The following is a 12,007-nucleotide window of genomic DNA, read 5'->3' as shown; positions in this document are numbered from 1 at the left end:
ATGAGCATCGGTCATTCATGTGCACATGAGATTTTGAAAATAAACATTCTACGAGGATGAAATTGAATACAACTAAACAAGTTGGACAAACTCCAAATTCATCGTAGATTACAATTTTAATGTCTGCACAAGACATTGTTTGCATAACATATTTATAGTTAAATAGAAAAAATACAGTCCACATAGTTGGAAAAAAATAAATAAATGAAGGATTGTGATCATTTGTGAGGTTTATTTAGCTATACGTATGCAACCAAATTGAAGCAATGCATGTACCCAGAAATAAAAAGGAACCACAAATTATAAGAGGTACAAATGAAATCTGTTTTCCTTCGTCACAAAAAAAGACAAAAAGAAAAAGGTAGAAAAAGAAGAAAGAGACCCAAACAGACAATAAGTTAAGAATCACCATCAACATCAGAGTAACTATCATATGGCAAAAATATGAACAAATGCAGCTCACAGTGCCCTTCATATCTCGCAACCTTCCCTCCCCAATAATTGGAGCTTTGTCTTTTCACTTTTCTAAGAATGTTTAAATATTTACTCCAAAATTATTATTGCCCCACGTGCACTGTTTTCATATGAACTAGCCCAAAGGCCAAAATTATCGAGTGGCTTATCAACAGGGAAAGGCTACTACATGTAATCCAAAAGTAGCTTCCTTCACTCTTTTTGTTCTCTATTTACTCACACTTAAATAGTGCAAGTGCAAATGCCCTCTAAATTAGTTCAAATCATGAACAAATATAAAAGAAATGAGTTCGATCTCTTTTAATGTAACAAAAATATAAAATATACAAGAAGATGAATAAATGTATGGTTGTTGGATGTCAGTGTCACAAGTTTAGATTACAATTAATTAATTCATGTTCATATTAATTATCATTGAGAAATTTTCTCAAAAAAACGAAAACAAATATCATTGCGAATTGGTATTATAGGTCGTTTCTAAGATTTACTTTCATTGCGAATTGGTATTATGATAATTTTTTTTTCCCTCAACCCAAACTACAAAAGGGAAACTAATTCGAAGATCAACCTTGTACTATATATAACTTGTTTTTTTTTTTTTTTTTCACCATTCTCTTTATCGGTTGGACATTTTCCCATCGTTTGTCTTGAATAAAGAAGAGTAATTTTCGTATGTACTAATTATATATATAATAGGCGCACGCACAGTAATTTTTGGATAAAGAGGTACTCTCCTACTATATAAATACTAGCATCATCACTTCAAGTGGAATTCACTATTCTAAGCTTTGCCCTTTTGTTCCCAACTGGATCTGAGCATTGTTTTTGTTCCCATCAACAACACCATGATCAACTCCTCCTCCTTCTTCTTCTTGTTGTTGTTTTTTATTCTTGAGCAGGGCATTGGCCTTCCTCCACTTGTGGAATTTACCAAAAAGGACCTCCATGTCCTCAAGGGTTCTACCCTGTGTTTCGGGGAGCATGGTATAAAAGAAGAGAAAGCCAACCGAAGCAATTCCCGCGAAAAGAAAGAAGGCCCCACCAATCGTGATGGCCTTGTAGAGCGAAATGAAAGTCATCGAGATGACCCCACTCACCACCCTGTTCACCACCACTCCCATACTGCACCCTTGGGCGCGTAGCTTCAACGGGAAGATCTCCGTGCTGTAGACCCACGTGATGGGGCCCATCCCGATCGAGAAGAACGCCACGTAGGCCAACACCATCGTGATGCTCAAAACAACGGCCCAGATCACCTTATCTTGATTGTGATCGATGATCGTAAGGCCGATTCCGAGCCCCGCGAGGGAGGCGATCATGCCTGCCACGCTGCTCAAAAGCAACGGACGCCGTCCGACGCGGTCGAGCCAAAACGTGGCCACCAAGATGAAAATCGTCTTCACGAATCCGACGGCCACGGTCGCGAGAAGCTTCTTGTCTTTGTCGGTGATTCCAGCCTTTTCGAATATTCTCGGGCTGTACAAAACGACGGCGTCTATGCCGGAGGCTTGTTGGAAGAAGTGGATACCGATGGCTGCGATTAGAATGTGGCGGACGGCGGGCGAGGGGCGGACGATGAGCTCCTTCCACACGTCTTCGCCGTGGTTTCCTTTTGGGACCTGAACGACGTCGTCGTTGCAGTGCCCCGGGATTCCCGCGGCTTCTTTGATTTCGGATAAGCGTAGCTGAGACTCTTCTTTGGAGTCGGAGGTTTTGTCGAGGACTTTCCTCGCTTCGCCGAGCCGGCCCTGCATGACGAGCCAGCGCGGCGACTCAGGCATGGCTAAGACGCCGACGGCGAGAAAAACAGAGGGGATGGCGCCAACGCCGAGCATGAGCCGCCAGCCCAAGTCAGTTCGGAGCTTCGAGAAGGCATAGTTGGACACATACCCCAACAATATACCAGCATTGATAAACACCTAATACAAACAAATCAAATCAATTAATAATTTAATATACATTTCATTTTATTTTATTAAAAATGTTTATAATTAAATAACAGCTGCGAGTGAGTCGAGTGTCCTACCTCAGGAAAAGATGTGAGGAAGCCACGTGTGGATGCCGGAGAGACTTCGGCGGTGTAGACGGGGGCGATCATGAGGGCGTAGCCGACGCCGATGCCGGCGACGAACCGGCCGAACATGAGGAAGGCGTAGTTGGTGGCGAAGCCCATGAGGAGGGCTCCGGCGAAAAAGATGGCGCCGGCGAGTACGATGGTGTAGCGGCGGCCGATCCAGTCGGAGGTTCTGCCGGCGGCGGCGGAGCCGAAGAGGCAATAGATGTTGAGAATACCGACGAGGACCTCCACCTGCGTGTCGCTGATTTTGAGGTCGTCTTGAATGAAAATTACAGCTCCACTCATCACACCAATATCTGCACATAGAAATCATCGATCGATCACCCACCAAAAATCAACTTCGATAATTTCCAATGTTAATTTCTGTGGAAACAAACAGAACATATACAGAGATTAGAGAAGCAAACGACTTACCATAACCCAGTAAGATTGAAGTCATGGAGGCCAACGTAGCACAAGCAAGAGCAAACTTGTTTCTTTTTGGCTTCTTGGGTGGGTCGAAGTCTGCAATGACTTTCTCGGGTTGCCCGGAGATGACGGCGGCGCCATTGGTAGTATTCTCTTCAGCTCTCCCCATTCTTGTAAGCTAGCTAGAGTGAGAGAGAGCTAAGATATCTGTGTGTGATTTTAGAGAGAGAAATTATCAAGTTTGTGTGGCCATTAAAGGAATAGAAGAAGCTTAAGGAGTATATAGTAGCAGTAGTAGTACTGGCTCTGGCTATTTGCAGTGTTTGGGTGTGGGCTTGGGGGTGTTTAAATAGACCCAAAAAAGCTGACGTCGCTGTCACAGCCAGCCAGCGGACTATGCACTATGGACTATGGACTATGGACTATGGAGTCTACCCCTTGCATCATTCATGTGGACCTGTGGTTCGTAAATTTGTTTCACTGTAGAGGCTTAATTAGTAACATTTTAAATTAGCTGCGGGAGGTCCAACGCATCACAGCTGTAGCTACATGGGTCCAACCGACTCCATTACTAAACTATGGGGTACGTATAAATGTATAATCAATCAATAAGGTAGAGGCATATTATATTGATCAATTAATTACAACTTATTTACGATTCCATTAGGTGTTATGTATTTCACCAAATATTAAATTATCTATTAAATCTACTTGAAGATTCTCCCATCCAATCGAATCCTTTCTGTTTGGGTGTTAGAAAAATCTTTTGACCATTATAATATTTAAATTGTATTTAAATAGAATGAATATAATATTTATATACTGATCGTGTGTTACTAGACCGTTAATTTTGACTCATTAATTAGATAAATTAATGTTTTTAATGTGTAGATAGAACCAAATGAATAATCCCATAATGTAACATATCAAATTTATACATGACACTAGCTAGCTAGATTGTGTATCAAGTTTAATATGACATGTCAAATTTTTGATATAGAAAAAACAAATCATCTTAATAATATGAGATTTAAGGGAAATGATTATGACCATTAATTTTGTGCTTCATCTGGGAGAGCAGTTTTGCTTACCTCCTTTAACTCAGGTGTATGCTCACCTCCCATCTAAAATGTTGTCATGTATTTAAAAAATTAACCATGAGTTAATTTATTGTATTTAATTATTTCTGATGTTATAATGATGAGAGAAAAAAATAATTTGACAACTCTTTTCTACTTTTATCCTTATCTTTTATTACTCAATTTTTTTTCTAGTACGCCTCTAGTATCCAAAAAACCACATCCATTTAATAATTTTTGCTTCTTTTTTTTTTTTTTTTGCTCTTCTCCAGTATGCCTCCAGTACCCAAAAAACCACATCTATTTTTTTTTTTTGGGTCTTCTCCTGTATACACCATTTATCTACTTTTTTAATTAATTAAAAAAAATATTCCAACAACACATTTTTTTTGGGCCTAAGAATTCTTCTCTCTTATCTCATACATGACATTTTCAGATCAAACAAATTCTTAGGCCAATCCAAGGTGTTGCAGCATTTGAAAAGAGAAGAATAGTTGCAACGACATATTTTTTTTTTTTTTTTTTGAACTCATGTAACTTTTTTATTGGATTTTCTATGTATGCAAATGAGTTGTTTTAGATTTTTGTTTGGCCAACATTTTAGATTAAACTTTGCAAATGAGTTTTTTGTTCGAATTGCAAATGTGTTGTTGGAATGTTTTATTTTTTCATTAATTAAAAAAAATAGATAAAGGTGTATACAGGAGAAGACCCACAAAAATGGATGAAGAAATTAACGGGTGATAAAAAAAGTTGAGTAATAAAAGATAAGGGTAAAAGTAGAAAAGAGTTGTCAAATTATTTTTCTCTCTCATCATTATAATATCAGAAATAATTAAATACAATATATTAACTCATGGTTAATTTTTTAAATATATGACAGCATTTTAGATGGGAGGTGAGGATACACCTGAGTTAAGGAGGTGAGCAAAACTGCTATCTTCATCTGGTATGGCAAATTTATATCTTACACATTATTATTTTTTTGCCAAATCACATTATTACTTATCAGATAATAATTTGCACTCCCATTTTATTTTATTACCATTTTACCTCTTAAAATAGAACTCCAAATCTACACCCTAATTGCTCTTTATCTTTAATTCACTGCTCCTTAGGGATGGTATCGATTCGATTACCAAACCAAAATGGCACAACCGATTATCGACCAACCACCGGCGGTATGGCCAGCTTTGCCACCGACATCGATATCACCAAGGTTGGTTTCGGTGGCTGGGACTTCACCCTCTTCTCTATGCAACTCTAACTCCAGCACCTCAAGTCACCGGCCTGCTGCAACTTTAACTCTACATGGTGTCGATCCAACCACTCAAACCCGAAGCTTTGTCTACGACTCACCACCGCACGCAACTCACCTCACTCACACCTAAGCGCCACTGTTGCACCCACTCCCTGGAGCTTCGCCGTTGCCAAGCTCGAGCTCACCGTCCACCTTCGTGGAAGAAGAAGCAGCAGGAGAAGAAGAAGAAGAAGCATGTCAGTCGGTATCGGTCCGTATTGTGGTTTCAATATCCCATACCGAGTTTGATACCGGCCCTTGTTGATCGGTATGAATAATCGACCGAGATCACACCGAAACTGAGAATACCAAGCTAACCGATTTGTTCGAATCGGTCGGTTTCTCGGTGTTTCAGTTCAAAATCTCACCCCTAAATGCTCCTCGTCTAATCTTGACCATACATATCTTCAAGGAGAATATCTAAAGGCTAAAAATTTGATATGTGAGCCCAACAAGACCTCAACATCCAAAAGATGAACAACAACAAGACCTCCAAATCAGACATCTCTCTTCTCTTGTACACTGTTTTCCCTCCTCTTCCTCCATGGCAAGCTCGTAGTATGCAAAGGTGGTAACATCTCAGCCATAAAAAAAAATATTTTAAAATTTAAGTATAGTCTGGTACGATAGAGGATCCAAATTCAAGGAAAATAGTAAAATTAATAAGTTATACAACTATACAAGATTTGATGTAGCAAGTATTTTCATTAACATGTTAATTTATGTCATTAAGACACTCTAGCACTCCCCTTTATTTAATTACCAATATTATAATCCTTTAGTTCAGTACACATATTTTAAAATTATAATATACTTATATATCCAGTAAATAATTATAAACCCCCTAATTCATAATCTCCTATTTTACTTAAATTTTTGTCTAAACCATCTAGTCAATGGATATATAACTACTGTTGACTTTTATTTTTGTTATAATTCTAGTTGTGCCCCTTCCCAATTACTGCACATGTACACATCGCTGACATCACCCAGCTGCATGATCCATTCATTCACTAACATCATCCAGCTGCATGATCCATTCATTCACTAACATCATCCAGCTGCATGATCCACTCCCTAACATGGCCCAGCTGCATCATCCACTCGCTGACATCGCCCAGTTGGTCCAGCTTCATCTCTATCCCATATCTAAAAAATTGAAAAAATGAGTAGGGTGAAAAATGAACAAATCAAGGTTTGAACACCAAACCTTGTACAAATGGGAAGCAATGCCAACCAACTCAACCAAGTTGCAACTTGTGTAAGTAGGGGTGGGTTCGGTACGGTTACCGTACCGAAACACCCATACCGAATTCCGACTGATATGGGTCGTTAACCGATCACTTCGGTATCGGTCGGAGAGTGGCGGTATCGGTCGGAGAGTGCGGAGACCGGAGGGAGAGAGGGGAGGAGAAGGGGAGCCCGGCCTCGTCGCCAGCCGTCGCCGGAGGGCGGCATATCGAAGAGAGAGTCAGAGAGGTGATCGGGGAGGGAGGAGAGAGAAGGCCATGGGGAGGGAGAGGAGGAAGAGAGGGAGAGTTTGGCGCCGGTGTCACGCCAGACTGAGGAGAGTTGGTCCCGGGAGGGAGGAGAGAGAACACGGGAACTGGGAGAGAGAAAAAGATCTGGGATTGGGAAAATGAGAAAGTGAGAAATGAGAGGCGAGAGAGAGTCACAGGGGGGGGGGAAGGAAGAAAAGAAAAAAAGGAAAGCTTTTAGAAAATTTCATCACTGTGTTGATATACATATTTTATGTAGACTAATACTATCATATTATGTTGTATCAGTTTATGCTTCTCGCTCCTCCACTATGTTCCAACTACAGGTACACCTCCAATTCCAAATACGACATCGTTGGCCTATTGGCTATTTTCCAATTTCTACTATAATTTTTCATTCTCTTGTTAAGCTCCCTTCTCACATTTTTTTTTTTTTTTTTTTTTTCATATTTTGAATTCTTGATTGCTTGTATTCAAGGTTCAAAATGTTGGCCAAGAAAAAAAAAAACACTAAGAAGTGAAAGACCCTTTAAAATCTGGAAGGAATATTTCTTAATGTCCTCTTTCTCCTTTAATTTCTGTAAAGAATAATAAAAATAAAGTTTTATTTTGTAAAGAAGAAATAAGGTATTTTGGGGTTTCGTTTAGGGTTTGGACTTTGGGGTTTAGGGTTTAGGGTATTTTGGGGTTTCAAATTTCAATTGGGGTTTGAAGTTTTTTATTTTTATTACATATGTTTTTTATAATTTATAGTATATAGTCAATAACTTAATAGTTTACATGTTTTTTAATTTATATCATCTTCTAAACCTTAGGGTATATGGTATAGGTCATATACCTAATAGGGCCGTTAGGCTAAATGGCTAATACCATATACTAGTAATAATATATTATACCATATTATACATTTATGATTGAGGTAATTACATAAATCATAAATAGTCCATAACTCCATAGTCTATAACTTCATAGTTTACATGTTTTTTAATTTATATCATCTTCTAAACCTTAGGGTATATGGTATATAGGTCATATACCTAATAGGGCCGTTAGGCTAAATGGCTAATACCATATACTAATAATAATATATTATACCATATTTTACTATATTATATCATATTATACAATATACTAAATTACTAATATTATATCATATTGATATAAATTATAGAAAATTAGAAATGTATTATATAAAATTATAAATTATATAGAAAGGTAATACTAAGTATTTTATATTTAGGGTATACCAATATAGTATAGAAATGTATAAAAATAAATTATTTTAATTATACTTTTTTAATATACGGTCGGTATCGGTATACCGTCGGTACCGGGTTTTGTAAACCAATACCGTTACCGAATTCATCGGTATTTTTCGATATAAAATCGGTACGGTATCGGTATTTTTCGGTATTTCGGTATTTTTACCCAGCTCTATGTGTAAGTGTAGTAGAATTAACTATATTTATAGAGTTTTATAGATATTTAATTTCTAATTCTAATTTGTCTATTTTTATTGCAAATTAGTTTAACTATTTTTTTTATTGCAAAATAGGGTAATTATTTATTTTTATTACAAAGTAGTGTAGTTATTTTTTGTACGTGCTTGACTTGAGTTCGAGTCACTTTGTGTGCAAATTCTTATAATTTTTTGCACATAAAGGCTTGTTATATAGTAGAGCCTGTGTGGTAAGTAGTGGCTCAAGAAGTAGCAGACTATGCTAGTGTGTCAATGGGACGGGCTAGAGGAAGCGATCAATGAAACTGAAAATGAAAAAACAATCACTAAAATTGAAAAAAAATCGATAACTAAAACTAAAATTCAATTACTGAAATTGAATCGATTACTGAAACTAAATCAATCACTGAAACTAAATCGATTACTGAAATTGAAAATCGATCACTGAAATTGAAAATCGATAACTAAAACTGAAAAAACTATAACTAAAACTGAAAATCTATAACTGAAACTAAAAATATAATCACTAAAATTGAAAAATTGATAACTGAAACTGAACAAAATGATCACTTAAACTGAAAAATTGATAATTGAAATTGAAATTGAACTGATCACTGAAACTGGAAAAACGATAACTGAAACTGAAAATCTATAACTAAAACTAAAAAAATGATCACTAAAATTGAAAAATTGATAACTGAAACTGAACAAATAATCACTAAAACTGAAAAATCGATAACTGAAACTGAAAATCGATCATTCAAACTGAAAATCAATCATTAAAAAGTTAAAAACAATTACACTAAATTTTCAATAAAAAAATTACTCTAAATTAAAATGAAAAAAATTACACTAAATTTGCAATAAAAAAATAATTAGACTTAATTTATACAATCGAACATTGAAATAAGAAAGATTTCAAATATGTTAAAATGTTTATAAATATAATTAATTATCTATATTAACACACAAGTTACAAACCTCCATTGTAGGGTGACTGTTAAATGCCTCTGGTGGTCTCGGGTTCAATCCCCAGTTGAAGCCAAAAGCAATTTTTTTACTCAACTTAAGGTAGCAGGCATCATGTCCATTAAAAAATTAAAAAATAATAAGAAAATTAATGTAAGATTGCTAGCTGCTTAGCGTGAGCTCAAGAGCAGAAGTAATGGGCTTGCGTCAGCTGATGCATGGGCCGATACCAGGGTAGAAAAGAAAATGCAAGTGTTATGGGGTTTTGAGAGAGTTCTTAAAAGGTGGGGGGGTGGGGTGATACAAATTTTTATTGTAACTGGGGGGTTTAAAATTAGGCACTATAAGGTTTTTCTCCTTTGCTATGAGAAATTAGTGCAAAGTGTGAGAGATAGTTCCCGTGCTCCTTCACATTTAGCACTAAATCTATAAATAATATTTCGCAACAGAGAATTACCCCTTATATATATTGTTCGATGTCATACAAAAAAAGAAATTAGAAATTATGTCATAAAGTCATAAGCAAGGTCTTCACCTTGTGTCTTTTACTTAGGCATCGCTTTTATAAACATTTTATACAAAGATAATACATTTTCATATATCATTTTCATTCTTCTATTTTATACTAAAACACCGATCGAGTATTTAATTTGTATGTAGTCAACACATAAATAATTGAATTTTATGTTCATAAAATACAAAAGTTTCATAAACTTTTCATCAGTGAAAGGATTATTAGAAGATTTGTATTTTTTGGCATTAAATTAGAGAGCTTATAGGAGCTCGTACGTGGGCGGTTAGGTATTCGTTAATGTGTACAAGCCGTGTTATGCAAATTAAAAATTGTTCATCCAAATAGGGTTGATAGACCGTAGCCGAAAGAAACTATAGATTAATATTAATGCAAATTGGCTTTGTGCCTTTGTGCGGCTAGCTCCGTCGACTTAGACTGTCATGGTGACAAGATTTGCCACTGTTTTTTAGCATAATAACAATAGTGTGCACCCTTTGTCTTTGCATGCTTAATTAATTACATCACTCTTTCCTTTTCTATATATTCACGAAATTGCCAATTTACATTTGTGGTCCCTGAAATTCTTATAGTTTCAATTATGTCAAATTTACCCTTATAATTTCACTAGTTAATAGTTAATATAGAAAATTATGATTAAATATCAAATCTCAATTATTTTTTGGTATAGCATAAAGACCATATAATATTTCAATTGAACTACCAAATTTAAATGTAGTTTTTTAGATTAGGTCACAAATATGTTGGCTCCTTTGATAAAATTTATAAGGTTTTTGTCCTTTGGCCCATATATGATCACTACAAGAAAAACTAGATTTTGCGACAAACATTTTTCTCGACAAAACTTAATTTGTCCCTAGAAAAGGTCTCTTGCAACAAACTTACACTTTTGTCACGTAATGTAACACACCAGCCCTCTCATACCGCACATATTGGCGGGTAATCTGAGGTGACAAACCAATTTTTCTTGTGACAAGTTAGTTTGTGATCCATGGGCTTCTTGCGCGACAACCAAAATATTTGTCACCACATTTTCTTGTGACAATTTATTGGTTTGTCGAGACATATGCCAATCTTAGGTGACAAAGTGATTTCTCTTGTGACAAGTCAGTTTGTGATCTATGGGCTTCTTGCGCGACAACCAAAATATTTATCTCCACATTCTCTTGTGACAATTTAGTGGTTTGTCAAGACATACGCCAATCTCTGGTGACAAAGTGATTTCTCTTGTGACAAGTCAGTTTGTGATCTATGAGATTCTTGCGCGACAACTAAATAATTTGTTGCCATAATAAACGATCGTAGTTTTTCTAATGATAATCGAACGGGTAGATGAATTCCGATTTGGCCGATTTTTTTTAGGGATGATCGTTTAGTGGGGAAAGAGAAAATGAACGGCTTCGATCGTTGAAATCACGTTATGGTTTTCACAATTATTGAAATGTCAAGGTTTCAACGAAAAAGTTAATAGAATTATAGTCTTCAAGTATATTTATATGTAGTAGTTCACATCTCGATGGTGTTTCCAATGATCCGAACCACTCATTTTTTAGTTTCCCAATCAAAGATCATCTCTGCAAAACATTAGCTCAATCGAAGATGTAGAAGTTAGGTAACGGTGGTCGAACTTATGAACGATCGTGGTTTTTCTAATGATTATCGAATAGGTAGATGAATTCTGATTTGGCCAATTTTTTACAGGGATGATCTTTTAGTATGAACATAGAAAATGCATGGCTCTGATTGTTGAAATCACATTGTGGTCTTCACAATTATTGAAACAACAAGGTTTCAACGAAAAAGTAATTAATAGCATAATACTTTTAAAAGTGTATATACATGTAGAAGCTCATATCTCGATCGTGTTTCTAACGATCTGAACCGTTTATTTTTTAGTTCCCCAATTAAAGATCATCCCTGCAAAAAATTAGCTTAATCGTACATGTAGAAGTTAGGTAACTAAGGTCGAACATATAAACGATCGTGGTTTTTCTATTCATAATCGAACGGGTAGATGAATTCCGATTTGGCCGATTTGTTGCAAGATTGATCTTTGATTATAAACATAGAAAATGAATGGCTTCGATCGTTGAAATCATGTTGTGGTCTTCACAATTATTGAAATAATGTTGTGGTCTTCACATTCTCTTGTGACAATATTGTGCTTTGTCGACACATGTCAAACCTTGGGTGACAACCATTTAAATCTC

General features: G+C 36.1%; 1 protein-coding gene across 1 annotated transcript; it reads right to left on the bottom strand.

Moving 5' to 3' along the window:
• Positions 1 to 1,115: 1,115 nt before the first annotated feature.
• LOC147276920 (polyol transporter 5-like) lies at positions 1,116 to 3,264 on the bottom strand. The gene is made up of 3 exons (XM_086253362.1): positions 2,966 to 3,264; positions 2,501 to 2,847; positions 1,116 to 2,393 (listed from the first exon to the last, which is right to left on the bottom strand). Exons 1-3 carry the CDS (start codon positions 3,126 to 3,128, stop codon positions 1,251 to 1,253), a joined length of 1,653 nt encoding a protein of 550 aa, XP_086109488.1. The 5' UTR covers positions 3,129 to 3,264; the 3' UTR covers positions 1,116 to 1,250.
• Positions 3,265 to 12,007: the final 8,743 nt, after the last annotated feature.

The sequence above is a fragment of the Dryas octopetala genome, chromosome 8, assembly GCF_963921425.1.
Source record: "Dryas octopetala chromosome 8, drDryOcto1.1, whole genome shotgun sequence".
Classification (NCBI taxonomy): Eukaryota; Viridiplantae; Streptophyta; class Magnoliopsida; order Rosales; family Rosaceae; genus Dryas; species Dryas octopetala.
The sequence above is the reverse complement of the archived record's forward strand: the minus strand, read 5'-3'. Positions and strand labels throughout refer to the sequence as shown.

What these genes read in the sequence shown, in the direction of transcription:
- LOC147276920 (XM_086253362.1), bottom strand. Translation starts at nt 3,128, where the DNA reads ATGGGGAGAGCTGAAGAGAATACTACCAATGGCGCCGCCGTCATCTCC. An exon ending in TTCAATCTTACTGGGTTATG is followed by an intron (nt 2,848 to 2,965) that starts GTAAGTCGTTTG and finishes TTCTATGTGCAG; the next exon opens with ATATTGGTGTGATGAGTGGA. An exon ending in TCCTCACATCTTTTCCTGAG is followed by an intron (nt 2,394 to 2,500) that starts GTAGGACACTCG and finishes TGTTTGTATTAG; the next exon opens with GTGTTTATCAATGCTGGTAT.